Raw genomic sequence first — 25788 nt, forward strand, 5'->3', positions numbered from 1 at the left:
TTTACAAAGAGGAAACTCCGAGGTACAAATGTAGTTCTGCTTCCACCTGGGGATTAGAGTTTCAGAGGCACAATCAAATGAATATAACATAGTCAACAGCATTTTTAGCATGAGTTTATTAAAAAGGAGGGCGTGAATAACTGACTAGACTTTAAAGATACTAAACCCCCTAAAATATAGGCTTTGAATACAGGCTTATGTGATAAGTTTGACACAAGCATCATGGGGGGCTGGAAATGCCCAACACTGACGTGAGAAAGGGAAGGAAAGCCGTATCAATGTTAGATGCAGGAATCTCACTGCATGCGGGTTACAGTGCTAGCTCATTCCTGTTTTACTCACAGGCTGCCAAGGTGGGTCTAAAGCTAAACAAGGATCATGTATTTATGTACTGCAGAATAAAAGCATGCTGTGTGAATCACAATGACTGGCATTCAAATTGCTAGCTTCACTTTTTTTTTCTTATACATTAAAGGGGAAAGCTAAACACTTTCAAATAGTGAGCACAATTTTAAGAGCCTCTAGAAAGACCATCTAGATCGTCTGAAGACTGTCTAGATAGATGTTTTATTAAACTGAATACCAGCATTCTTAAGGCCCATAACATCTTTGGAAACCTTAAATCAGCTACATTTGGGCTGATCAGCTCATCAGGCGATTATAAATATCAAAGCTAGATTTACTGCAAAGGTTAAAGTAATGCAGCTGTCATTTCCTCTTCTAATTTCTTTGACTGCAAGGATGTATCCAGCTACATAAATCCATTTTCATTTTATCCCTTTCAATGTCCCATGGGCACAGCCCTGGAAGAGGTACAAATCAAAAATCCTGACCCTGAAACTCTGCTTGCTGCAGACCAAGGACATCAGGAAAAGCAGTACAAACCAATCAGATGCATGCTAAATTTCACAAAGCATGCCAGAGCCAAAGCTGAGGAAATATACTTGTAACATGTGGCAAACATCAGACCTTACAACTACGTTCAATTTATAAAAAGAATATAAGAAAGCACCAAAGTTTCCTTTTGTCTGAATAATTAAAACTGAGTATTTCTTTCCTCTTATTGAAACATCACCCCAAAGAACCTCAGTGCTGTTCTTCCAGTCCTTTAATGAAAATGTCTTGCATCCTGATATTTGTGAGTTTTATATCTGATGTTTTTGGGGAAACACAGGAGACAGCCCAAAAGTTACAGCCCAGAAAGGAACAGTTGTGCAATGGCAGCATAAGTAGAGAACTGGTGAATTAATCTCAGCTTTGTACACTATACTGATCGTAGTTCTTGCATTTTTGAGAAACATGAAATAATTATTCATGTGTAGAATCCTGTAACATCACTAAGGTTATATATATGAGCTGAGTATATGCGGGGTGTGGCCATAAATATCCAGATATGTGTATGTGGAAACATATATAGAAATATACATAGCAAGAGAGATGGAAGGAGGGGAGTAGATTTGCAGAAGAAAGTTTTGGCTGGATTTTTGTTACAGGTTCTAATCCATTTTATGCTGTTTTTAAGGCAGTGCCATTTGTGCTGCTGGGGATAAGGAATCTGAAGTTGCTCTGAATCTGAACTGTTACTGCTAGGTGAACAAGAAATGATAGTTTCTTCATTAAGAAAGTGCACTACTTCACAAAGAAAAAGTCCACAGCATTTTCACTTTATAACATCAGAGACAGACATGATAGACTACTGTAGGAAGCAGCTTTCATAAGGGAGATGATCTGCATTTTGTCCTTGGCACATCAATTTATATTCTGACGAATCCAGTCATAGAGTGCTGTCACCTTAGTGTATACACCAGGACGATTGCGCCGAGCACATCCTTCACCCCAGCTCACAATGCCAGCAAGGTACCATCTATTTCCTTTTCCTGTGCAGGCCAAGGGACCTCCAGAATCTCCCTAAAATGAAGGGAGTTTGGCCATTAGTGCGCGCAAGATTACACACACAGAGCACTGTAACAAGCGTTAGGTTATTTAAAGACAGTAAATACCTGCCCGTCTCTCTTTCAAATTACAATTTACTGTTAGAATCTTATTTCTGGATAGAATTTAACCAGCTAGATGTCACATTTATTCAATTTATTTTAACTTATGGAAGTAACATACTAATCAATATAAAGCAATGGCAAGAAGTTGCTTAAAAAATTACTCGTTGATAATGATCCATTACAGGATTCATAAAGCAACTGGTCACAGGCTGAGTGGGGAGAGAAGAAGACAGGGATGGGAAGTGGGAATTCTGCAACCATTTGACCGTAAATTGTTCACAGATTGAGGCAGAACTTTTATAATCTGTATTAAATAGGAAGAGAAAAGTAGCACACATGCCCAACAACAACAAAAAAATCTATCAACCAAACAAAAAACCCACCAAAACCAATGAACAAACAAGCCAGGCACAATGGAGTATTATCAGCAGTTTCATAATCAAGACTGTGTTTACATTCATAAGAGGAGAGGAAGAACGAAGACTAAGGAACGTACAGATAAGAACTGGCTTCTCAAAGGGAACATGTAGCTCTGTACAGCAATGTAGAAAAGTAAAAATTCCCATTTAGTTCAGTTCACAGGATCAAAATGCATTTGGGCTCACAAATGCTTTGTGCCTTTCATTGTTTTAACCTTGTATGCTTTCTGTGAACTGGTCTGTTCACAGAATTCCAATCAGTTATGAATGCAACTCATCTCATGAGCTGTTCCTCATGCATTCAAGGCAGTTGGCAGCCTCCAAGTCGACCCTGAGGTTTGTTTGCTGCCCCCCGTTGAAGCTAAAACATTGAACAGGTCAGAAGAAAGCCACATATTGAGAAGAGTGTAACCATATAAAGTCTTCATCACCCAAACAACAAAATTATCTAGAGATAAGGAAAGAAGCCAGAACAGTTCTTCCTCTCTTTCAGGCTGCTGTCACATTGGCAATTTTGATAATCCAAGATCTCAAAATGACTTGAGAAAGCAGACTATATACTCTGGCCAATGGTACAGCCTGTTCTGAAAGACCGAAGGGGCAGTGTGCTGCTGGGCAGGAAGGATCCTAAAAAGAGGAGCCAAGATCAAAGGACATCCTAGAGCGATAAGAAAACAGAACCTGAAAGAATAACTGTTATATTTCTCACTGCAAGTATCACTTACTCTAAAGATGAAAAGCGTTTGGAAGCTCCACATAACCTGTGCAGTACATGCACAGCCTACGTGCCCATGAAGAAATGGCATAAATCAGGATGCCCACAAGTCTGGAACTGTACTAAAAGGGTTTCAAGGTGCTGTGGGGATTTCCTGAACTGCCAACATCGTTCCTCTCTAGCACTGCAGAGGAAATTTACTAGTGACTGAAAAGAAAGCAGTAGCAAAGATGCTACTCAGACTAAGAACTTCACGGCCCAGAGGGCCAGCATAATAGGACTCCAACATAGCATATTATATTAGAAACTGGATAAGGTATATAGCCAAATTGTTTTAAATCTCCATCTAAAAATTGAAGGGCATTTCTTAAGCAACACATTTCTTGGAGGAACATGACGCCTCTAAAACAACATGTTTTGCAAAACAATTCCAAGGTCTAAGGTTATACACAAACTGCACATAAAGTTAACAATAATTCTTTGAATTGAAAGTTAGAGACTGCAGGAAGATCTTGCAAATAGTCTATTGTGTATAAAGGAGTTTGACCCATTAAGAGATAAGATAATTTTTGCAAGATCATATTATATTAAAATAGTAAAATCTATACATTACATTCTGCTCTAAAATCAGTAACATATTTCTCTCCTTTTACAATGTAACTAGTATAATGACCTTGTTTATAATTTGGAAAGTCGATATTCATTATAATAAGTTTAAGTACTGATAAAGTAAACAACTAGTCTGACGACTGAGAAGGAAAAAGAAGGCAAAGTCAAGACAGTTAAAGCACTTCCAAAGAGCAGTTGCTGATTGTATGTACAAATAAACTAGGTCATAGAACTTGTAATACCATGATGTAATCGAAATTTATAATTATACAGGAATGAATATATGAAACTAAAAGGCAGTACTGCATCTGCATTTACCAAATCCAGCTTATCTTTGCCTTTTGCATTTCTTCGTAACAGTGACAACACATTACTCACCATATTGTTACAGTATTCTATTAATCCCACACCCAGACATCAAAAAATGAAAAAAATCAGTATGAACAGCAAAAATTACACATGGCTTGAACTTTACTCCGTTTACCCTTACATCTCTGTTCGTTCATAGGAATCTCTACTGTTAAAGAGGAAAAAGAATCCTTTTCAACACATTTTACCCCTTATCTTTACAAAGCAACATTTCTAAGAGACTCAGAGGTTATCTGTGCCAAATTTCCTTCCTTATGGAGAGCCTTAACTGCTGTATTAAATTAACCATACGCTCAAGACATATCACTTTATTACTAAGGAAAAAAAGCAAAACACAAACCCACAACTCTGAACAGCTTTCCAATGAAAATAAATACTCATTTGTAGTTTCTCTACAAGTTCCAGATTACCTGGCATGCATCAACACCACCATTAAGATTCCCAGCACACAGCATACGTGATGTGATAAGATCATCATAGAGCTTGTTGCAAACACTTTGGTTAATTATTCTTACTCGAGCTTCCTTCAGTGTTTCAGCAAGATGACCTAGAAAAAATACAAATAGTATTGCAAAGGTTTTGGTCATACATATTTCTAACAGAGATACCGCTTGTCAAAGCAAAAGAGAATTGCTCCAAACTCAAAATCTACTCAGCTGATGGTACTAGAGTAATTCCCTTCCCTTCAGTTTCTGCCTGCCCTCAGCTTTTGAAAGCTGTTTTCTATACCACCCTCTAGACACAGAGGTCCCTATGCACCACCTTTCCAATTGTATTGGCATAAGGTGTCATTGTGAATGAAACATCCTTAGTCGTGATTTGGCCCAACAGTGAAGACAACCATTTCAATACCTGGATGATCAGAAATGGTACTGGGTTTTGGTTTGTTTGCTCATTCGGCTCTGAGGGTGGGTTGGGAATGAAACAGGTAAGGTAGAAAAAAATAGGATTTTTGCATGCTATTATATTGGCTTTTAAATACCACCTACATCGTTTTGTTAAAAAGCAAGACATTGTAAGAAGGCGTAGATTGTAAAGCCATTTGCACTTCATTTATGTACTTCATATTATGTTATTATCTAAATTTAGCTATTTTGTTAAAAAGGCATATGAAGAAAGCCAGAATTACTATAGCATATGACTTCTGGTAAAACATGAGGAACTAGGTTTCAGTGCAATTGTGGGGACCACTGCAACGCTGAGGAGCTAAGCTTGAGTTTAAAAGCTGGCTCCTGTCTAAAGCAGAGACAGGGCCAAGATCTCGTGGGCTTCCCCACCGCCCCTTTCCACTTTGTTTGCTGTTTTCCTGCCTCCCCACTTCAGCACACTACTCCAAGCCGCACAGGCAGAGCTCTTCATCGGGCATACATTAGATTGTCTTTGGTTAAGACAGACAAAATAAAAGAACCTCCACAATATTTTTGCAATTATTGCTGTTCGTGGACCCATATTGTCAAGACACATTCTTTCTCTGCAAGAGTTGCAAATTGCTGTTTTCTTTACCTGTGAGATTGTTTATGACCTATTTGCCAGATAAAAGGAGCCATGAGCATGAAAAAGGCACATTTTTCTAAATCTATGATCATTTGCTTTTCAGTGGTCTGTGACACCTAAGTATGCGTATTGGTAATCATCACCTGCCATTCAAACAAACATTCAGAATTCACAGACTGTACCTAAGGGGATGTTTTCTAGCTTTTTCTAGGCCTACTAAGTAAACCACGTGTATTTTCTCTTATGATTACAAATATTTTATTGTTAGAGTTTAAAATGAAGCTAAACTTGCAAGAAGTGTATGCAGGAAATGAACATACTCTTTTCTTTTATGGCTCCCCAGCCAGTTACATAGCAGACAGTTCCATAAACAAATACTCTAGAGGTGCTGGGTAAACAAATGGGCTGTACCAGCTCACTGAAGAATACAGGTGTCTCCATTTCCAACAGGGCAATGTCATAGTCTGAGATAGATTGGTCATACTGTGGGTGGACAATAATCCTTTTGATCGACCTCATAGCTACACGATTGCTCTTCTCCTTAATAGTATGTAAGCCCATATACGCTCTCCATCCTGAAGGAACGGAGTATCTGTAAAGAGAATGTTTTCAGAATGTCCCACTGGAAAGTCATGCAGTGTCAGTTCACTCCATTTTATCTGCTTTTCAGCATTTGAAGAGATTCATCAAAACCAATGTGAATGGAGTAGAATACCACCTAGGAAGATAGATGGACTATAGTCTCTGTCTACTAAAACATTAAGTAAAGGTTTTACATACCATTTTGAAAACTCTAACTTCCTGGAGCTATAAGACTAGTTCCTTGCAACGTACCATGCTTTTGAAGTCAGAAAATTGTATTAATAAACTCTATTTCTTCCTTGCCACACGTAGGAGGTATGTCTGTCTTTTCAATTTACACTACCTAAACTGAACATTGGTGAGTCTTACACTCCACTTATCAATAAATACTCCTTTTCTTGTGAGAAAAGGCCGTAGCTTCCACTCAGAAAATCCCTGCCTTCTAGAAAAAAATATGTTTACCCTAAATCTAACAAAATAGTGTGGTTTATCATGCAGAATTCACTGGCTATGGAGGCAAAATAATTGCTTCAGATACTTACAACTTTTGAAGCCAGCAGAATACAATATTGAGCGTTCATGCAGTGATACCATGTCACAGAGTTATATCCTGAATCAACTTATCTAGACAAGGAATAGCTCCTGCAGACTTTTGAAAACAACACTGTTAGGTTGTGAAACTTCAAATACTCTATGACAGTATAACTTCTTCATACCTTACAGAATCAGAATCCAGGAAGCAATGGGCAGCAGATAAGAGCCACCTATTAGAAATAACAGATGCCCCACATACATGGCCACGTGATCCCATCTGTAAACTCGCTTGCCAAGGCCACTTTCCAGATCGTGCATCTTCACCTCCAACAATTCTGTTTTTCTTAAGCAGGTGTCTTCCACAAGCTAATAGAAATAATTGAATAAAATAGTAACAAAAACCACAAAGTCATTTCACTTTTCTGTGCTTAAAATAGAAATTTTTAGCCATACGCCTCAAAGCTATTGGAAAAAAAAGTATTTTCTTACTGTGCAATTGGTAAAAAGATAAGGGTACTTGTTCATTTTCACTCAACTGGCAGGTCAGGAATAAACCAGTCATTTCCCATTCTCGCTTACAGCTTTGTAAAGAGGTCAGTAACTTAAAAAGACTTTTAAGCACAATACTAGGTTGGGTTGTTTCCAAAAGTTCGCTTGAATAAAATCTCATATCTTTTCCCTCCTTATATACTCCGCTCCTTGACTGTGTTTCATTCAGCTCAAACAAGCACTAACACCTACCAGCTTATCCTAGAAGTGTGCATTGCCCAAAATAAGTCATCATAGACAGAACGGATCAGTGGATTTAAAATGCAACGGTGCAAAATTCAAGGTAGACATTTTCATACAGATGTTTCCAGCAGATTCATTTTTTTTTAAATCACATCTGTTTCAATCAATTCTTAATCCAATAGTACTTGACCACAGCATAAATTCCTGACTCAGCTTCCCAAGTCATTATCTAATTTTTAAATAAATGTTACCACACCACAGTTCATTTCATCAGATCCATCTGCACAGTCTCTTTTCCCATCACACTCAGGATTTGATTTCAGCAAACATTTTCCATTGAGGCATTTGTATGCATAAGGGGAGCAACTTTTGTAGGCTGAAATAAGAAAGACAAGATAGTGTCACATGTTTGGAGCCCTGGTTTCAAAGTTTTAAAAAAAACTTGCACACTCAACCTACTCAGTTATGAAAATTGTTCAAAGCTACAAGTTCCAGTCTGGTTGGAGTCATTATCTGTACTGGTGTAAACTGGTCCTTCTGTGGAGATGGAAGGGGGGAGTGTTCCACTCTGATTAATGATCACACTAATTTCAGTCTCCACTGTCCATGAAAAGACAGAAAAGACTCCAATTATCCTCACTCCCATTTTACTTAACTCTAAACTGAGCAAGTTAGGTTTGTCAGATTTGTTGTTTTACCTTCACCAGCGCTACTCGCATCACAAATTCTAAATCTTGACAGCAGATACCATCTGGAAGTCCACTTTTTGTTTTTAAGTGAAAGCTGAGAAAACTGTGGAAGAGCTTGACACCTCCCATCAATCAATTTTTAGCTAAGGACTATCACAGTTTACTACGTGGGAATTCTGACAGATCTCACCAATAGACTTCCATTACTATCATTCTTATCATCAGTTGTTTACAGTGACATGTAAGCAGTGGACGGTATTTTTTTTTAAACAAATAAGAATATGTTCCTGGCTACCTCAAGGACCAAAAATTCAAATCAAGGCAAAAAATCTAAAGGCAAAATGCAGCAAGTCACTAGGGAGACATTACTGCTACCAGTAATACTCGTAACCATGGTGGATCTACAGAAAGTGATCGTGCATGTGGTAAAGGGCAAAAGTCCCAAAGCTATTACGATGTCTCTGTCCCTTACATTATTTGGTACTGATCTGACAGCAACTGGGGAAAAAGTGCTTTTCTAACAGGATCACCAGCAAGTTGTGGTTAGGTCATCTAAGTAAAATTACTGTTATCTTGAATTTTGCTTCATTAATTTCTTGCCCTAAGGCTACCAATAACTAGTTATACTCTGCATGTTTTGTTTTCACTCTTCCAGAACTCGTACTTTGTGCTATGAAAAAATACATAGAAACACTACATTTATCCATTTAAATAAGAATATTCCTGCTTCTGCCTTCCACCCTCTTTTGGAAAATAGCTGAAGATACATACTTACAGCAGATGTTTTCATCACTATCCTCCGCACAGCTGTCATCATCTTTGCAAGTATTATACTGATGCTTACACTTCCCATCACCACATTTCAACTGTTCTGGATTACAACCTGAAGAAGAAAGGTCTGTGAATGCTTTATAATCCAAATAGATGGCTAGCAGGTATGTGCTACATTCTCTGCCAGAGGTCATCTTGATGTTCCTGCGTCATCTCTGCCAGACATCAGTCTACCTTCTTTTTGATAGCCTCCAGTGACAGAGAGACTTGTTGCATTATCTAACTTGTGCTGTGCTCCCTGACCTCTTTCTGGTATCTCTTCATTGTTCCCTATCTACTTCGATCTGCAGTGCCCAACTGGATACAGTATTCTAGCTGCAGCCTTCCCACTGGTGACTGGGAAGATCTTTTCAAACTCCTGTCTTACAACCTAGAACGACACTTTAAAAAAAAATAAAATAACAAAACACCAAAAAAACACAAAACACACAGAGAAAATTGTTTGACTTTGTGACTCTCAAGTCAGCTTTTGAGCCACTATAATCCCCCAGCCATTTTTCATCAGAAAAGCAACTTAGGCAATCCATACATTTATTTGATTACCTAAGTTCAGGTCTTTTCTTTATCGAATAGAATATCATTTTCTCCATATATATTCTCCAGCTTGTCAGGCTCATTTATAAATAAGTCCCTCTTTCTATCGTGTGACTCATTTGCTATTTCATAAGCATTTTCTCTAATCCACCACTTGGATCATTAACAAAAATTATGAGACAGATACTGGCAGAAGGACAACAAAAATATACTTCCGTTTGATAGTGAGTCATTGGCAGTCATTCTCTGGAAACATTTTTCTGTATTTTTTCTCACCGTGTTTCCTTTACTTACTGAGAAGTTTGCCACATAAGCCAATGTCAAAGCACAACTTCTCTATTTAACCTTTCATAGCAGAGAACTAAAACAAAATAAAAAACTCCATGCTGGCTTTTAATACCTTTTTCACTGTTTACAAGTAGTTTACTTTGACTACTTATTTAATTTGGGGGGGGGGCTAAGTTTTACTTGTAGATTGTTGTAAAATTCCCTTCTGTATTTTTCCATTATCCCACTTTATAGAGCTGCATTACAGAACCTCTTCTATAGACTTTTAGATCTTCACCTACATTCTTCATTATGACCTTTAAGAGAGTCACTAGTATTTAAGAGATAATTTCAGCCAGTATCTAAACTTCCTAGAAAAAACTGTTTACAGGAGAACACAAGAGATTATTGCCCTACCGAAATCTAATTCATCATTACCATCTAAGCAGCCTTTCCAGCCTTCAGACTGATTGCGTGAATAACACATGTTCTACCTGCACATCTAAGGACAAGCCAGAAAAATAGGAAGTTATTGGCACTAGAAATGCTGTTGCAGTCTAGATGCATTAACGCAGGACTGTACCATGAAGAAATATTAAAATGGCTATTGAACACCAAAGCTAGTGTAATTTATAAACTAAATTGAATGTTTAAAAAGGAAATGCTATCTTACTTGGCATTATCTGCCAAAGATTTTTATCAAGCAGTCTGAATTAAACAAGTCAATATTCACCTAAATGGACTTAGAAAATTAAATTCACACTCACTGTCTCACTCTAAGGGTTCAAAGGGATTCAGCACAGATAGATAAGTGCTACCAATGACTGAACACCTCATCAATTTGTTAAGGTAATGTATTTTACACAGGAACATCTAAGGAGAGGAGAAGAAATAAAAAGTAGTCAAAACTAGGCATTCTCCTTAATATTAGAAATACAAATTTGCTGACATTAAAATGTTGTAGAAATTCATCTCTGTGCTACTGTACTCCAACTTCATGTTTGACATGAAGTACTTTATCAAATACTTATCAAATCTAGCAATTTCATTATGAAACAACCTTTCACCAACAATTTCTTTCACTTTCACTTAAACTGACAACTGGTATCAATGTCAAGGTGTTTCTTTGCAATATATAAAAAATGTTTGTTCTTTTCCACTTTTTCAGATGTGCCACCAAAAATAAAATAAAACAAGAAAAGCCCAACATAATCTGTTTAAGAACAAGTAGTCAAAAGATCTCCTCTTCCTGTCCAAATCAAGTCAGCTTAAACTTTTTCCCCCTCTAGCACCACAGCAAATTAACAGCTAAATTAGATTGAAGGACCAAACACATTTGTCCCACATCAATTTAATCAGTTCCAATCTGGAGCCATTTAGTCCTCTTCACTGCCTTGCCTGTGACGCCAGGAAGGAAAACACACACGACCCAGCCAGCACTAGCTCCAAGCAGGAGTCTCTCTATGTTCTCCTCACCTTTGCCTGAAGTTATTCAGCTGATGGTTGGCATTTGCTTCCCAGGTCAATTCAGAGCAGCACCTCTGATTTTTAATAACATTGCTTTGGTGGCTCCCAGCAGTGAGAAGCAGCTAATCTGAGTTGGGTGACTGCAGCTACTAAAGATGTGGGAGAAAATGAATATATTTATCCCCCCTCCCTCTTACTATTGCTGTAGGCCAGGCTGTTGTGGAAGACCAGTGGTCTCAATACATTCTGCTCTCTCAGATAGCCCTCCACAAATGCCTTTACTGCATCAAATTGATACTGATACATCACAGCTAATCTACCCCTCCTGGTGAGTTTCAAGATTAAGATTGTGACTAAGGATTGATTACATGACTTTGAGCCATCTGCTTGTTGGCTCAGTGCTAGAAACAGAGCAGAGCACAGAAAGTAAAGGCTTGTACACACAATAAGGGCTGGGGATTTTCTCTGCGGAAAAAGGTATTCTTAGACTTTGAACTGTTTTTGAGGCAGTAACCAGGGTAACCACAGGACATGATATAGTTTGTAATTCTTTCCAGTAGGAGACACATATTGGTGGAAAAATAAATCCCTGAAGATGAGCCTATAGAATGACTGACTACAAAATCTGCCACTTCTTTCTAATGAAAGTATCCATATCAGAGACCTTAACACACAGATACTTCTAAGTGAGCAACAAACAGAACTGCACTCATTTGAGCAAGCTGAGGATCTGAAGAGGTTTCACAAACTGAACTGAGCTCTCAGAATCACAGGGAACTTTAGCTACCTAGACATTAATCAGGTAAAGGAAAGAATGCATTTACAATAAATAACTTGCAGATTTATTTTTTCTAAGAACTGTCAAAAGTAAATATGTGTATCTATCTCTTGAAAAGCCCTGTGCCACCCCTTGGAAGCCCCACCAAAATCTAACACTGGTCCAGAACTGCATCGGCTGGGGAGTCAGGAAAGGTCTAGAAGAAAGCCAGTCTTGTATCTGCAACACCTGCTAGCAAGGGGTCCTCACTGACTCCCAGTGAAAACTTAAATAGTTTGTCTAAACCTGGAACCTGATCCAGAGCGTGTTGGGTTGTGGTTTTAGAGAAGACTAACTATTCATGGTTACCTCCTGTGGCAGAAGAGTCATGCCTGGAGGCTTTCTGCCATACTGTTATCATGTTGCTATTTTAAGATGTTAGCAAAATGCCAAATAATTAGATCTACAGAAACTGGGAAATTTTACTTTTACTTCCCACTTTACAGAAGTGTTTTTAAGAGTTAGAAAACAAGTACTAGCTTCTAAATGCATCTTTTATCTAATTTTGTACATCTATTTGTTCAAGTAAATACATAATAACATTTTAAATATTTGTCTCGCAATTAGGTTAAGGAAAAAAGGCAGGTTGATTTGTGTGTGGTTTGTTTGTCAAGCACGGTTTCTCAAAGGTTTCTCTTTAGGAATTAAAGTATGTGCTTATTCACTTACGGTCCGTGTGACTGAAGGCTTTGTATTCCATGTAAAACCCTCTGTGGGTGACCAGTTCATCAGAATGAAAGTTGATTGCGACAGAATAACCATATTCTCTGTTTCTGTTGCTTTCTGAAAGAGCTTTACAGTATCTAGCCAGGCAAAAGTAAGAAGAATTAATTTCTGACCAAACTGACCACTACCATCCAGCTACCTTTCCCTTCACTGAAGGGTACCAATGCCAAAAAGCTTTAAAACAATATAATAAAGATCAGCTATTCTTCAGTGTTAAAAGAAGCCAACAGAAGTAATAGCAAGCCGATTTACAAATGCCTTCCACTCCACAACTTCTCTGGCAGTAGCAGACTTTGAAAAAAAAAACTACAGCAACATGAACAATGTCAGAATCTACCTTACAAATACAAATGTCTTCTAGGCATGCTTGATTTTAGATTTCCCTTTAGGTTTGCAAACCCAAAGGCTACAAACCCAGTAATGGAATCATACGGCCAAACCCAACAGTTGTTCTGAGTTTCAATACACTCTCGAGACACATTGTATTTTTGGGTTTGGTTGGGGGTTTTTCTGGGGGGTGGGAAGGGGGGACGTGGGTGGTGGTGGTGATGTTTGTCTGCTTTAAGCACAGACATTGCAATTTGTCTTACAGAAAACAATTACAATCACTGAAGAGTAAGTGGTATAGAAAATGAAACTTCAGATGTTGCAAGCTCTGTACCCATGTCAAGACTATTGCCAGGAATTTACCATCCAACTGCAGCTGAATAAAATGCTGTAGTTGTCTATGCCATTGCTCGTAAGGGGAACAACAAAGTAAGTAACTGCCTAACACCATGGAAAAAGCAGGACGCTTAAATTAACATAATGACAAATGTTCAGTACTAGGTCAGGATTAAGAACATTATTCTGCTGAAATTCAATGGAAGCATGCCAATTTTTGTTGAAATGTATCTTTCCGTAATGGAAGCAGTGAGACATTTTCTCTGAAGTACAGTATGTTGCGCAGAGCATCAAAGTGCAGATTTACATGTCAGAAAATAGTGTATTCACTCACCTAACTCCATCAATTTCTAACCAATCTTTATCACATTTACTGGACCCTGGAGACTTCTCTTGAATTTGTATCACGAGGATTTTTAATGAGAGCTTGTAGCCAGGTAAAGGTGCCTAAAAATCAAAGGATAAATATCCTGACACACACATCCACATAATGAAAAGCCTGTGCTTCTAAGATGGTAAACCTTTGTTATCAGATTGAAAATACTGTATTTTTAATTATGTAGATCAGCACCTTTGAAGAACAAAAAAAGCTGCTATTTTAAACACATATAGAAATAATTTTAGACCTGACTTTGGCCAGACTGTGCCAGATAAAGGAATGTAAGCCTTCCTGCAGCCAGCACAAAGCACTATATCTCAGGTTCATGCTGTGGGTGCACTGCCAAGTGTTCCAGTAGGTCAAATAAGAGATTTAAGATGTCTATGGCAGCTGGTCACTCAACTCCATTAGTTATGACCTCTCTGTTTTAAAAAGCATTTTTCTTCCCTTTCCTGCATATAGATGAGAGTTTTGTGCTACAATCTGCTAATAATTTCCACTGAACAGATAAAAGGTAGAGATTGCTACCAACTCATAGACATGAAGAGAATCATCATCCAAGGAAAGCCAAAACAGTAGTTAAATGCTTAATGGAGCAACAGATAAACACATCAGGAAGCTGGTGGAAATCATGAGGAGACTTTAAGTCTTGCCAAAGGGCTTGCTGGAAATCTGGAGCTGAATTTCTGAGGCAGATAAGGTCCTATTTCTGCAGAGTTCAGGGAAATACAGTATGGTATCCATCATACAAGGCGTGATTTACGTGACCATTTTTTCTTTCTGGCATAGCAGCAAAGACCTGACTACTAAAAATTTTCTCTAGCTTCTAGGACTTGTCATCTTACCCATTACATTTTTTCTGTCTTGAATAATACTCAAACTTTCAGAAGCTGGCAATGTTTCCCTCCCATAGCTGGTACTTGTACACAGGACAGGAAAGAAATGAGTGCCTGAGAAGAATTCAGGTGCAGTGGTCTTAGTATGTTTTCCTGCCATTTCACCCACATCGAAAAACATTTCTCCCAATTTTATGTCTATGTCACATAAAGCAAAGTCATCACTACTCAGATGAGTTCCCAGTACTTACTCTGATGATCCAGCTGCAGTCAATGTTTGGTGGGTAGTAACTTGGGTAATAAGGGGAACTCAGTGTCCCGTTCCAGGAAATATAATGACCACCACACACTGGGAGAGAAAGAAGTCAGCAAGGAACACAATTATCTCACGGGGCTTTAGTGCAAAGCCTGCTTCACTTGCTAGGACCCTTCTCTGTATACAGAGTTAGAAGAATGGGTTGTGACAGCATTAAACTCAGGTTTAGCCTGCATTAACAGAAAAATCGAGTAACTTCCACTTCCCCATCATGCTGAATTTCTCTTATTTTTGAATCAAATTACATTTAAGGATAAGTACTAAACACTTCTGACTGAAGTTTTTTTAAAAAAAACATTCTTTCATAGTAAGTGGAAGAAGCAATTACATGTGGACACAACAGACCTCCCCCTTCTAATTTACTTCTGACCTTTCTGCACACATTTTCAAAAATTAGAAAGTAACCAGCCCAGTGAAGTGAAACCTCTGATGAATTTCACGTAAACCAGGAAGTTTGTGTGTCAGTTCTCAGTCTAAAAATTCATGCCACATTTGAACAATATTTTTGAGGTGTTATTTTCCACCAAGAACTCTCCTAGACATCCAGTCCTTAGTGCTTTCTGTTCCCTTTAGGTAACATAGCAAATGCAAATATGACTATAACAGAAATTAAGACACTTTTGAAAACAGCAAAATTTTATGGCAATACCTTGGCTATACGTCACTTGGAGTGTCCGTCTGCAGAACAATGAAGCAATTCTAATTTTTAATGTGTGTGGGATGAGTATTTGCCTAAGCAGCATCCACAGAGACATAAGCCGAAATGTGTAATTTTTGGAGAAGTTTATCCCTTATGATTTGTTCCACAAGTGAAAAAATTGTCACTCAGTTAATTGTCAAAATTCTTTCACTTAGACCTTACCAAACAACTGTGGCTAAACTTTCACTTGTGAAGCCCCTGTATCTCCTGTAAAATACTACAGTTTATCATTATTCAAAATCTTTCACTAATTACAGAGAACTCCTGGCAAAATTCATCATAGTCCATAGGTTTGGAATATACTTCTCGGGTCTTGAATACACTTTTCTCATACAGTTGACTACACTGTACAACGCTTTCAGAAAAATGTCAAAGACATATTAGAAGTGTTTGCCCTTGTTTTCCATTTTCATTAGACACACATTCCCCAAGCTGGGAATAGAATCACAAAACTAATACAAGTGCTGTTTGGGGGCTGGGGCTGTCTAGCTTTGCCTAGATATCTAGTGCCCGTAGTGCTATCTGGCTGGCTGCGCTGCTACCACTGCTACTCATGTAGTAAGACTAATGTCTGGGAAGTATGGCTTGGGCAGTAATCAGGAAGACAAAAAAATCTCCCAGATCAAAGGACAGTCTCTATTCTGTGTTCGGTTCTCAGACTTTGAGACGTTGAGGGTTGGACTAGATGACCCACAGCGGTCCCTTCCAACCCCTACTATTCTGTGATTCTGTGATTCTGTGAAGTGGATCAAAATGACAATTCTCTGACTTACATGCCAATGTTCGACCCCCACCCCTCCCCCCGGTGCACTCTGGCAATATCAGCTTTTTTAGAGGCAACAACAGGAATAAGTGTGCTTACATCAGATGCTTGTTTTTATTAGTTACTTACTGAGTTTAGGAATGGCTTGAAAGTGAGCTTTTAATACGTGGCTTTCTTCTCTTCGGTCCAGTGAGAAGGTAAGCAGCATTACATTACTTGATGAAGTTAAACGTACAACAGGAGTAGTCCAGGCCCCAGGTCCACACCATCTGAAACATTACAAAAACTGCATTAAATAAAAATTCCCACACTCCAGTAATCTTTGCTGAGAAACTGGACAGAAGTAACACTGATCCGGTCATCAGTGTTTCAGAGGTATTCCCTTGGCTGCCACTTCCCTTTTAGTCTCCACTCATTTGATACTACATGGGATGCTAGAGTTTCCCAGCATCGAGGCTGAGTCATTCAGGGTCAACGTCACAGACATTCTTGCCTAATAGGTGCCCTGGAGTTTTCAGACCTGTAGAAGTATCAAAAAGGCAGTGCCAGTTTATGCTACTACAGTAGTGACAGTCGTACTGGGTAGTAGTGGGTAGCACTGAAAAGACAGCAAGTGCCAGTGCAGCACCTATGCACAGATCACAAACCCAAAGCATTTCCAATCTATTAACATTCAGCTTGGTTTCATGTCACAAGAGCTGTCACAAAAGACGTGGAGCCCCATGCAGGGCAACTATTTCTTCTTATTTTTCTCATTTTGTTTAAGTAATGAGGAGTTAATGTATATCCTGAAGCTTAAATACCATCACTTGTAATTTGAGATGCTGTTTCTTGCATCTTTTTACATTTAGTTCTTACATTTTTGCTTTTATATTTCTTCCATATTGAAATCCACATGATATTTTGGATTTCTTTTCATTAATTTACAAATCCGCATGTGAAAATTTTCTAACAGCTTTCTATTTTTCCATGCACAGCAAATTAAAACAATTAAGATCAGACCTCTCAGTAAGAACGTATTTCCATCACACCCCTGCATCAAGTTCTTTAACATGTCACTGAGATCGAGGGTGGCAGTATTAAAACAAATTTTTGAACCTTAAAATGAAAGTAGCCCTCTTCTGCTTGTAGCAGTCTATTCCCTGCTCCCATTTCATGTGAGACACTAGACAATGGATCTTTGATTTGCTTCTCTTTTGCAGACCTTATTAAATCCTTTTTATCATAATACCTGTCAATTCCTTTACAAAATGAACAATTTGAGTTCCCTCCCCACTGCCACATGGAAATTTTTTAGCACTTCTTCTTCTACCGAGTTGACAGCCTGGCTTGTCTTCTAGCTGTACATTTTGTCACAGTAGCATCAGAAAAGTAAGGCAAGAACATATGAGAAGAGTTGTCCACGTGAGACACCTACTTTCACAGCACCTCTCACAATCTCTGCTCGCTCACTCTTTAGTACTTGTCACTGAAGAGCTGTATTACTGCAGTTTACAGAAACTGATGAGAATCTTTTTAGTCACAGTGGGTGCTTCTAGAACTGGATGTCAAGGAATGATGCCTATAATACAATAATTCCTGGCCTTTATGGACATTGGAGATATTATTCTTAGTTTTACTGCATCTGTCTCAAGTATGTTACTAGCTGCTTTTAGCTTAGGTAGAAAACTAATACGCATACGCAAAAACACATCTTTGCTAGGCTGGCAATAAAAGTAACCTAAAAAGTTGACTTGTTGGAGGTACCATAGAGCTTTTAACATCGTTTTAGTCACCAAATTCTGTTCCAGTTCTTTGACAGACAGACATCAATGCACTTTCTTGAACTTTCGGTCTTACAGTTTACTGCAGTAATGTTCTCTGAATGTTACATCGTACACCTCTGTTGGTTTTGCCAGCTTCCAGGTGCTTCCTTGCATGTGAGCAGCTGCACTTCTGGTTCCTAAAAAGCTGAACCATTGCTAACAACACACAACAGAGTAACAGTCCCATCAATAACCCATACTTAGCAGCAGAGCAGATGCAGCCCAGCATCAGGAACGGCATTCTCCATGCTACGCTGCCATCTGAGACTAACTCCTTACTAACACCCTGTGCTCATTCTGTGCCTGGCTTTCTCATAGTCTACCAACAATGGCAAGCTCTTGTACCTTGCTGCATAAGGAAAAAGACAAAAGTCTGTTAATAGAGCTGAAGAGGACTACCTACTCATTTGAAACAAGGTAAAGCACTACTAAATAAGTGCATTTCAGACACTTCTAACTGAATCTGCATGCTCATCTAATCTTTTCCTATAAGCTCTTAAAAAAAAAATTCCCCTCTTGAAACCATCCATCCTTAGAGTCTAAAAACTTATTTATTTATTTTGTTAATGAAGACAAGTTCATGGTGGATAACGTGTCCACACATGAAATCTGACTCTGGAAAGTGGGAGCAGTGTGGCCACTGAAGGTTACAAGATCTGATCTCACTTATGTAAATGGACTACACAGTGACTCGGGGGATGCAGCCTTTCCTAGACAACACCCTTGTTATGAACAAGGATTTGCCTGTAACTGGACATATGTTTTCTAAAAGTAATGGAATACAATAGTCTAAAAAAGATAAAGTCTGTGTCTTTCTGAGTTGTGACAGTAACTGCATGCAATTGAAACCAGTAAAAATTAGTCATAATGTAGAATAAAACCCACAGGAAATTATAATTCATTGGGGGGAGGGGAAATAATATGGAAGACCATTTTATTACAGCCTCATGCAAGATTTTTAATTAAGTTCTATTAGAGTCTTACATTTTGAAAGCCTGTTAGATGTAATTTTGATATCGCAACTGTTTCAGAGAGTTTCTGTACAGCTCAGTAAAACATCTTTGTTCTGTACTATCATACCTTGTAATGATCTTGTTCTGCAGAGGAAGAAGGAAATCATATGCTGATAAGTGGTGTGATGCACAGCTCTCTGGAGTAACACCATGCAAAGTGATAACTACCAGTCTCACCACATAGTTAGAAGGAACTCGCAGTCTCCATTGATAAAAAGACTTTTTGGGATTCATCAGAGTTAGAGTCCTGTTGTTACCTGGCTTGGCATACAGGTCAAAGGATACTGCTATACAAAAGAAGCTAGATCAGTGGCTGAAAAACTGTTATGTTGAAAGATAAATTAAGTTATCGGACAAAATTTCAGAAGAGGCAGCAACAATCACCTACCCACACTTCTTGGCTACTCTAATCTCCTCTTGCCTTACTTTTACAAGTCTATTCCCTTTTCCCTATCAGGCTGCTTCACCTTCTCCCCCTACTCTGGCCAAGGAACCACAACACCTCGCCACCACTGGCTCATCATACACTCAGCAAACAGCAGGGGACTTCGCTGCAACTGCCACCATCTCTGCTTGACCTACTGCTTTTCCTTTTGCCATTTTATCTTCACCTGTCCGTGCAATAAGAACAGTAAAAACATGAAGCAAATCTTGAGGTGCACTTAATATGGAGAAATCAGGCAAAGGGAATTAAAGCTCTACAGTATTTAACTGATCACTGACTATGAATAACCAAAATTATCTAGTCACAAGGCTAATAAATTATGCAAAATTTTATATGGTAGCTTTTTAAAAGATGCCAAGAAAAGCAGACACAGCTCATTGCAATTCAGTGGGAACTATTAAATTTCAACCATTCTAGTCAGAACATCAGAATAAAAGCTGCAAGGCATTTTCATATCACCCTTTATTGGAAGCGCAGGCCAGGGAGATCCCTGGTCTGATTTAGTTAGCAGGCCCTACAGGTACAAGAATAACTGGGAAACTGACATTTTTATGTACAGAGTTTTTTTTCCCCGAAGTGATATCAGTTGGGATTGAACAATTATTACCTGATTTTAGCATCACATCATATTCTGTGGAATCTGAAACTGAAATTTGACAACTATCAGCTACAAAAGCCAAAGACACAAACTAGAGAAAGGAAAATAGACAGAATAGGTATTAAATGACAGGTACATTGTTACCAAAAAGCTCCATTGTAACGAGATCAAAATCTTCCTCCCCAGAAGAACTGAACATGTGAGCTGCTTGTTTACTACTGATTTCCTTTTGTTCCACTGGGGTTAGTTTTTTAAGAGAAGCAACCATATCTTGTGGTGCCCAGAATGTATTCCAGTAGTAAGCTCGAAGTCCAGACTCTCCTTCACTGTAGAGGGACAAAAACCATCATAAATACACTCTAATTAGTAATTTGGACATGCTTTCCACTGGTCTGTATTTTTGGTTCTCACAGTTTCATAGCCAGCTGAACTGCTGTGCAAAATGTTGCAGCTGAACACAGAGGTAAAAACTCTCTTGATGAACAATTGCTTTTTCTGTACAGTAGAAACACCTCAAAAATATGCTGCTTAAACAGTAACACACTGAAGCTGAAAACTACACCTTATACAAAATCCTTGCAATATTTTTCTGGAATTGGATGTTTCCATCCCTGCTGCATAATTATACACTTCTAAGACCATATTACAGTTCTAGACACATTTTCCTTAACATTTTTAATTGAGTCTCACACCATATGACAATATAATTTTATGGCCATATGTTGATATATTTCACACAATTCTTATTAAAATAAATAACCTATATACATGCCTATATAAAAGTATTACTTAAGTGATTCAGAGATGCAGTCCATCACACTCTTCCTTTCAACATATCCTGTGAACTGACCATTCAGAAGTTTTCAAAGTCTGTCAGGATAGCAGTAGCCATCTGCTCAATTTATTTATGTTTCTCACTAGGGGCTCAAGTAGAGTGCCCTACCTAAAATTATACCTATAAGATTTATTTTGAGAAGTTAGAAAGGAACTTCATTTAAATAGACACAACCAAAATAAGATTCTGAGAGTGGCAGAGAAAAAACCCTGCTGAACTGTGATTTAAAAAATCAAAAGTAGATGAACAGACTACAAAGCAATCCATAAACCAAGGCATGATTAATTAGACTTCATTTCTCTCACCGTTTCTATGGGGCAAGACAGAAATCACACCATGAGCTTAGCTCTTAGCTCACATACTTAAGTGCATTTCTGCATTTTTGATTCCGTGTTATAGATATCTGCATGTTCTTCCAGCTAACTAATTTAAAATGCATGAAAAAAATAAGACAAACACAACTGAATATCTCAAATTCATACCACGTGCTGGAACAGAACTTACCTGAAAGCAGCCACTACAGACTTCAAGTAGTACTTTCCCAAGGAGCAAGACTCATATGATTCTGCAAACTGATAGTTAAGTAATGGCAAAAGAAAACATAAAAACAGTTACATGTTAGTGTAACTATAATCTGTTATGCTATAAAGTATTTGTCTTATTACTTCCTTCCCCCTTCCCATATTACAAGCAATACCCATCACAAAATAGATCAGATAAGGATCATAAATGTGCATTCATTTCCACTAAAAAAGATTACTTTGAAGTCACATCCCTTTTCAAGACCACCGACATAACTCTTCATAATTAGCAATGAAAAAAAAACCTTTATGAATACATTTATATTTTTGTTTCAGACTTTAAATTTCCGGCATATATTCTGGACATAGGCAACTTGTATTGGCTGTGCACAAAGGAGCTTTCAGACACTAGATAGCTCTTTTGGGAAATACAGTCTAACAGAGAACTGCTTTGTGTTTAAGACTGCTGTTCACATGTACCCAGGAAAAAGTATTGATCTCACAAATAGGAACCCACATAAGAAGTGCAAGAAAGCAAGCATTGTTGTGGGGGATAAGGGAAAACAAAACAAAACAAAAAGTTAAGCATTGAATTTGAGCTATAATTTAAAAAAAAAAAAAGATCTAAGAGAAAAATGCAGGAAGGAAGAGTGTTTGAGTAAAGTAACACAAAACAAAAAACCACACTCCTAATTTCTTTAGGAAGAATAATTTGTTCATAACCTTGAAATTCCCAGGTTTTATTACCTAGGAAATGTTGGCCTTACCATGAGACACACAGCCCCAGCTGCCTATTACTTTCCTAAAGCTGTACACCACCATGGCACTTGCTAGCTTTAAACTTGCTATTTTGAAGAAAAGAAGATATTGTGACTAACTGGAGTATTCTCCTCATTCCCAACCTGATTCTGTAATAAGTATTTTTATATTATTGCTGTACTTCTGTGGGAACTTACATAATTTTGGATTGCTTCTGCTTGCAGGAGGAATTTCTGTGACTTTGGATCGTTGAGGTCATTTGTATAAGTCAAATTAGGAATTTCTACACTTCCACCAATATAAATAAAGGAGAAAGCTGGAGCTGAGAAGATAAAGGATTAAAAAATTAAGACATTTAACAACATGATGGAAAAGCTTCTGGAACAAGAGGCTTGCGGAAGCATTTATTTGTCCTTGGCATCGGTAGGCGTTAGTTGTTAAGAGAAACACACAATAAAATCCAGAGCGCTGAGTCTGTCCCACTGATAGAATAGTGCCTGGAAGGGAAGGAGGGGGATGAAGTACAGGTTCAGACAGGCATTTGTGCTAGCAAGATTTACTTGTTAAAATTCCATTTTTTGCAGCACTATCCTCCTAGAGAGGTATGACTTTAATGGCTGTTAAGTTGTGATCTAGGAAGGAGTGTTAGATGTCTGTTCCATTTTGAAAAAGCTAATAGGAGATAGAGAGTTAATTCCTATAAGTTCTTGGGAAAGAGGACAGTTATAATAATGACGGTATCCACAAGCAGAGACATCAAAATCAGAAGTGAAGTACACACTTTTATTATTCTTGTGCAACTATCAGCCACCAATTATTCTGCATTTTGTTGCCTTAGCAAAGACATTAAGGAGAAGGGAAAGTCTCCTTCACACAAGGGTTACGCACTTAGCTGCTTAGTGCAGACCTTTTTGTACCAATCATTCACAAAGCGCAAAATACCAATTCCATCCAGACCATGCTGGGGAGTAACACTTACAGAACGTATAGTGCAGGAGTAGCACAATTCCGGTAACTGTTAAAGAAACTATAGGTAGTATTCCTAGAAGCTGTCTTCTCCAGAAACGCGACCTCACCCCTTTGAAGCAACAGTACTTCTGACACAAGCCTTCTCGGTAGCACGGGCAGTAGGGAATATGCGGACTTTCCTACAGAAAGACGTCGTTGAAAGGCATCAATTAGCAAGACAAAAAAAGAAGAGCTATTGTACCATATTCTAGTATATTTGTCCCTTTTCATTTTAAAAGAGATTTAAATAGAGATAATATCTTTCATGTTGTCAGCTATATCACACATATGAAAACCCACATATTTGTCGGCTGCTTGTTTGCGGCATGCATTTCAAGCTATCTAAGTATGGGGAAAAATTGCTATCACTTTGGTTAGGCGCTATTAGCATACAAAGAGCAGAGATCTATATGCACCAGAGTGGACAGAGAGATCATTTACTGTGTTCATGCTGTAAAGCTTGGCTGGTGTCTCTTACCTGCCCCGCAGTCTGCTCAGAGCCGTGTGGAGCTGGTATGGTGTACACAGAAACCCGGCTGGAGGGGAAAGCCCGTATCATGACGCCTTGACAAATGCCTTCTGACAAACCTAATGACTAGAAGTCCTAAATGAACCTCACTTCTTAAACATAACCCAGGATAGCGTACTGCTCTCCCTGCCACGCACTCCAGGCTTCTCTCATTTCACCTTTGCCATACTGCCTGAAGCTGGAGCCAGCTGATCTGCAATCAAAGGTGGGGAGGAAAATTTAACATCACTGTAACTCTTTGTTTCCCTAGCTGGCTAAGTAGGATATGGATCCCTTCATTCGAAAACAGATCAGCTCCCCACTTCTTTCAGGAATACAAGAAAAGGAAATAATTTATGACACAAAGAAAAGTACATGCAAGCAATTTACAGGTTAAAACGTCCCAGAGCAGGGTGACTGAGGCAACTTCTAATGAAGACCTGCTAGAATCCACACAAATATTTATGAGAGAGAAGAAATGCGCAATTCCACAGACCACCCGAATTTTCCACCCTCAAGCCGATACCACAGAATAAATCTAATTGTAAAGTAATTCATGTTCAGGTTTCCCATTTAGAATTAAAAACAGTTTTAAGTCAACAAGCCAACAAGCTCAGGGTATGCTGTGTGTAAAATAAGAAAATCAAGGATACGTGTGGGGAAATAACATTTCATACATAGGGAGGGAGAGGTAGAAACAGAGCGTAACATGCATAAAGAGCTAAACCTAGAAAAACAAAACAGACCCAAGAAACCTCAGCTCCAGAAAACAAAAAGGGAACAAACAAACCCCAACACCGATCACAATCACACGGAGACTACAAAAGGGATTAATTGGAAGGCATTCCTCACAGCTCAGGAACGAAAACTACAAGTGTAGACCGACTGCTTTGTTCAAGTCCTCTTTTTTTCAACAGCCTATCTCTGCTACACACACAACCTGCTGATTGACGGATACCTCGCCCCCCTCCTTCATGGAAAAGAAACACACAGAAAAAGCCTAGAGGAGATAAAACCTCTTTTACACAATCTCTAAAAATAATAACAGGATTTTTTAAAAAAATCTATACGGTCAGAGAACCTAATTCCACAGCAGTTTAAAATACCTCTCAGGTGGTAGAAGCATTGGTTTTATTTGGGAAGGACAAGATCTTTGCAATAAAACACATCACCATATTTGCTCTACTTATTAAGGTTTTCTGCAGATGAAGAAATCAAATGCTGAAGTGGATGAACTGGGAATAATCTTGAATATGAGGAAATTAAGGCAGGAATTAAAAGAGTTAGTAGCTCCAAGCCATGCAGTTAATTAAAAGGAAGTTGGAGAAGGAATAAGACTAATGCTTTCTTCCACGCTTAATCATACAACTTCTGATCTCCAGAGCTGAGGGCTCTATGGATTTGAGAGATTGAGCTCACTTTCTGCAGTCCCTCCTCTTCCTCTCTCTCAGCTGTTCTTGCTGGAGGAGGTAGGGAAAGCAGTATTTGCAAGGGTAGAAACAGTTCATTGCGACTTCACAGTCGCTACTGTGTCTGGCCATACACATCTCAAAGGAAACGACTGAGTAAGACTAAAGCTGCGTCTGGAGCTGGTCAATTGTTTCTTCAGCTTCCCATTAGATGATTGCACCACGCACATAGCTGGTGCCTGGAAAATGAACGCAAAGTGCCAGAATTTTATTACTGCACCTCCTTCTGTGCCTCCAGACCTCTGGATAGAACAACCACCACAAGATCAGTCTCTTCCTCTTTCACCAAGGTTTGACAAAAGGACATTCTTCGCTTCCATAGGTGTACACCAGAATCAAATACTGAATCAGCAGTGAGACAAGCAAAGAAATTCCACCACTGAACTGT

The 25788-nt window shown here is 38.5% G+C and overlaps 1 protein-coding gene across 1 annotated transcript; it reads right to left on the reverse strand.

The window, feature by feature from the left end:
• Window positions 1–1749: 1749 nt before the first annotated feature.
• On the reverse strand, window positions 1750–23982 carry LOC142359610 (suppressor of tumorigenicity 14 protein-like). Its single transcript, XM_075412107.1, has 17 exons — window positions 23902–23982; window positions 23395–23563; window positions 22613–22737; window positions 21640–21707; window positions 20445–20626; window positions 20310–20348; window positions 19325–19544; window positions 16569–16708; window positions 14912–15009; window positions 13780–13892; window positions 12726–12859; window positions 8916–9023; window positions 7708–7827; window positions 6902–7085; window positions 5924–6195; window positions 4520–4656; window positions 1750–1908 (listed from the first exon to the last, which is right to left on the reverse strand). Exons 1-17 carry the CDS (start codon window positions 23980–23982, stop codon window positions 1750–1752), a joined length of 2349 nt encoding a protein of 782 aa, XP_075268222.1.
• Window positions 23983–25788: the final 1806 nt, after the last annotated feature.

The sequence above is a fragment of the Opisthocomus hoazin genome, chromosome 1 (genome assembly GCF_030867145.1).
Source record: "Opisthocomus hoazin isolate bOpiHoa1 chromosome 1, bOpiHoa1.hap1, whole genome shotgun sequence".
NCBI lineage: Eukaryota > Metazoa > Chordata > Aves > Opisthocomiformes > Opisthocomidae > Opisthocomus > Opisthocomus hoazin.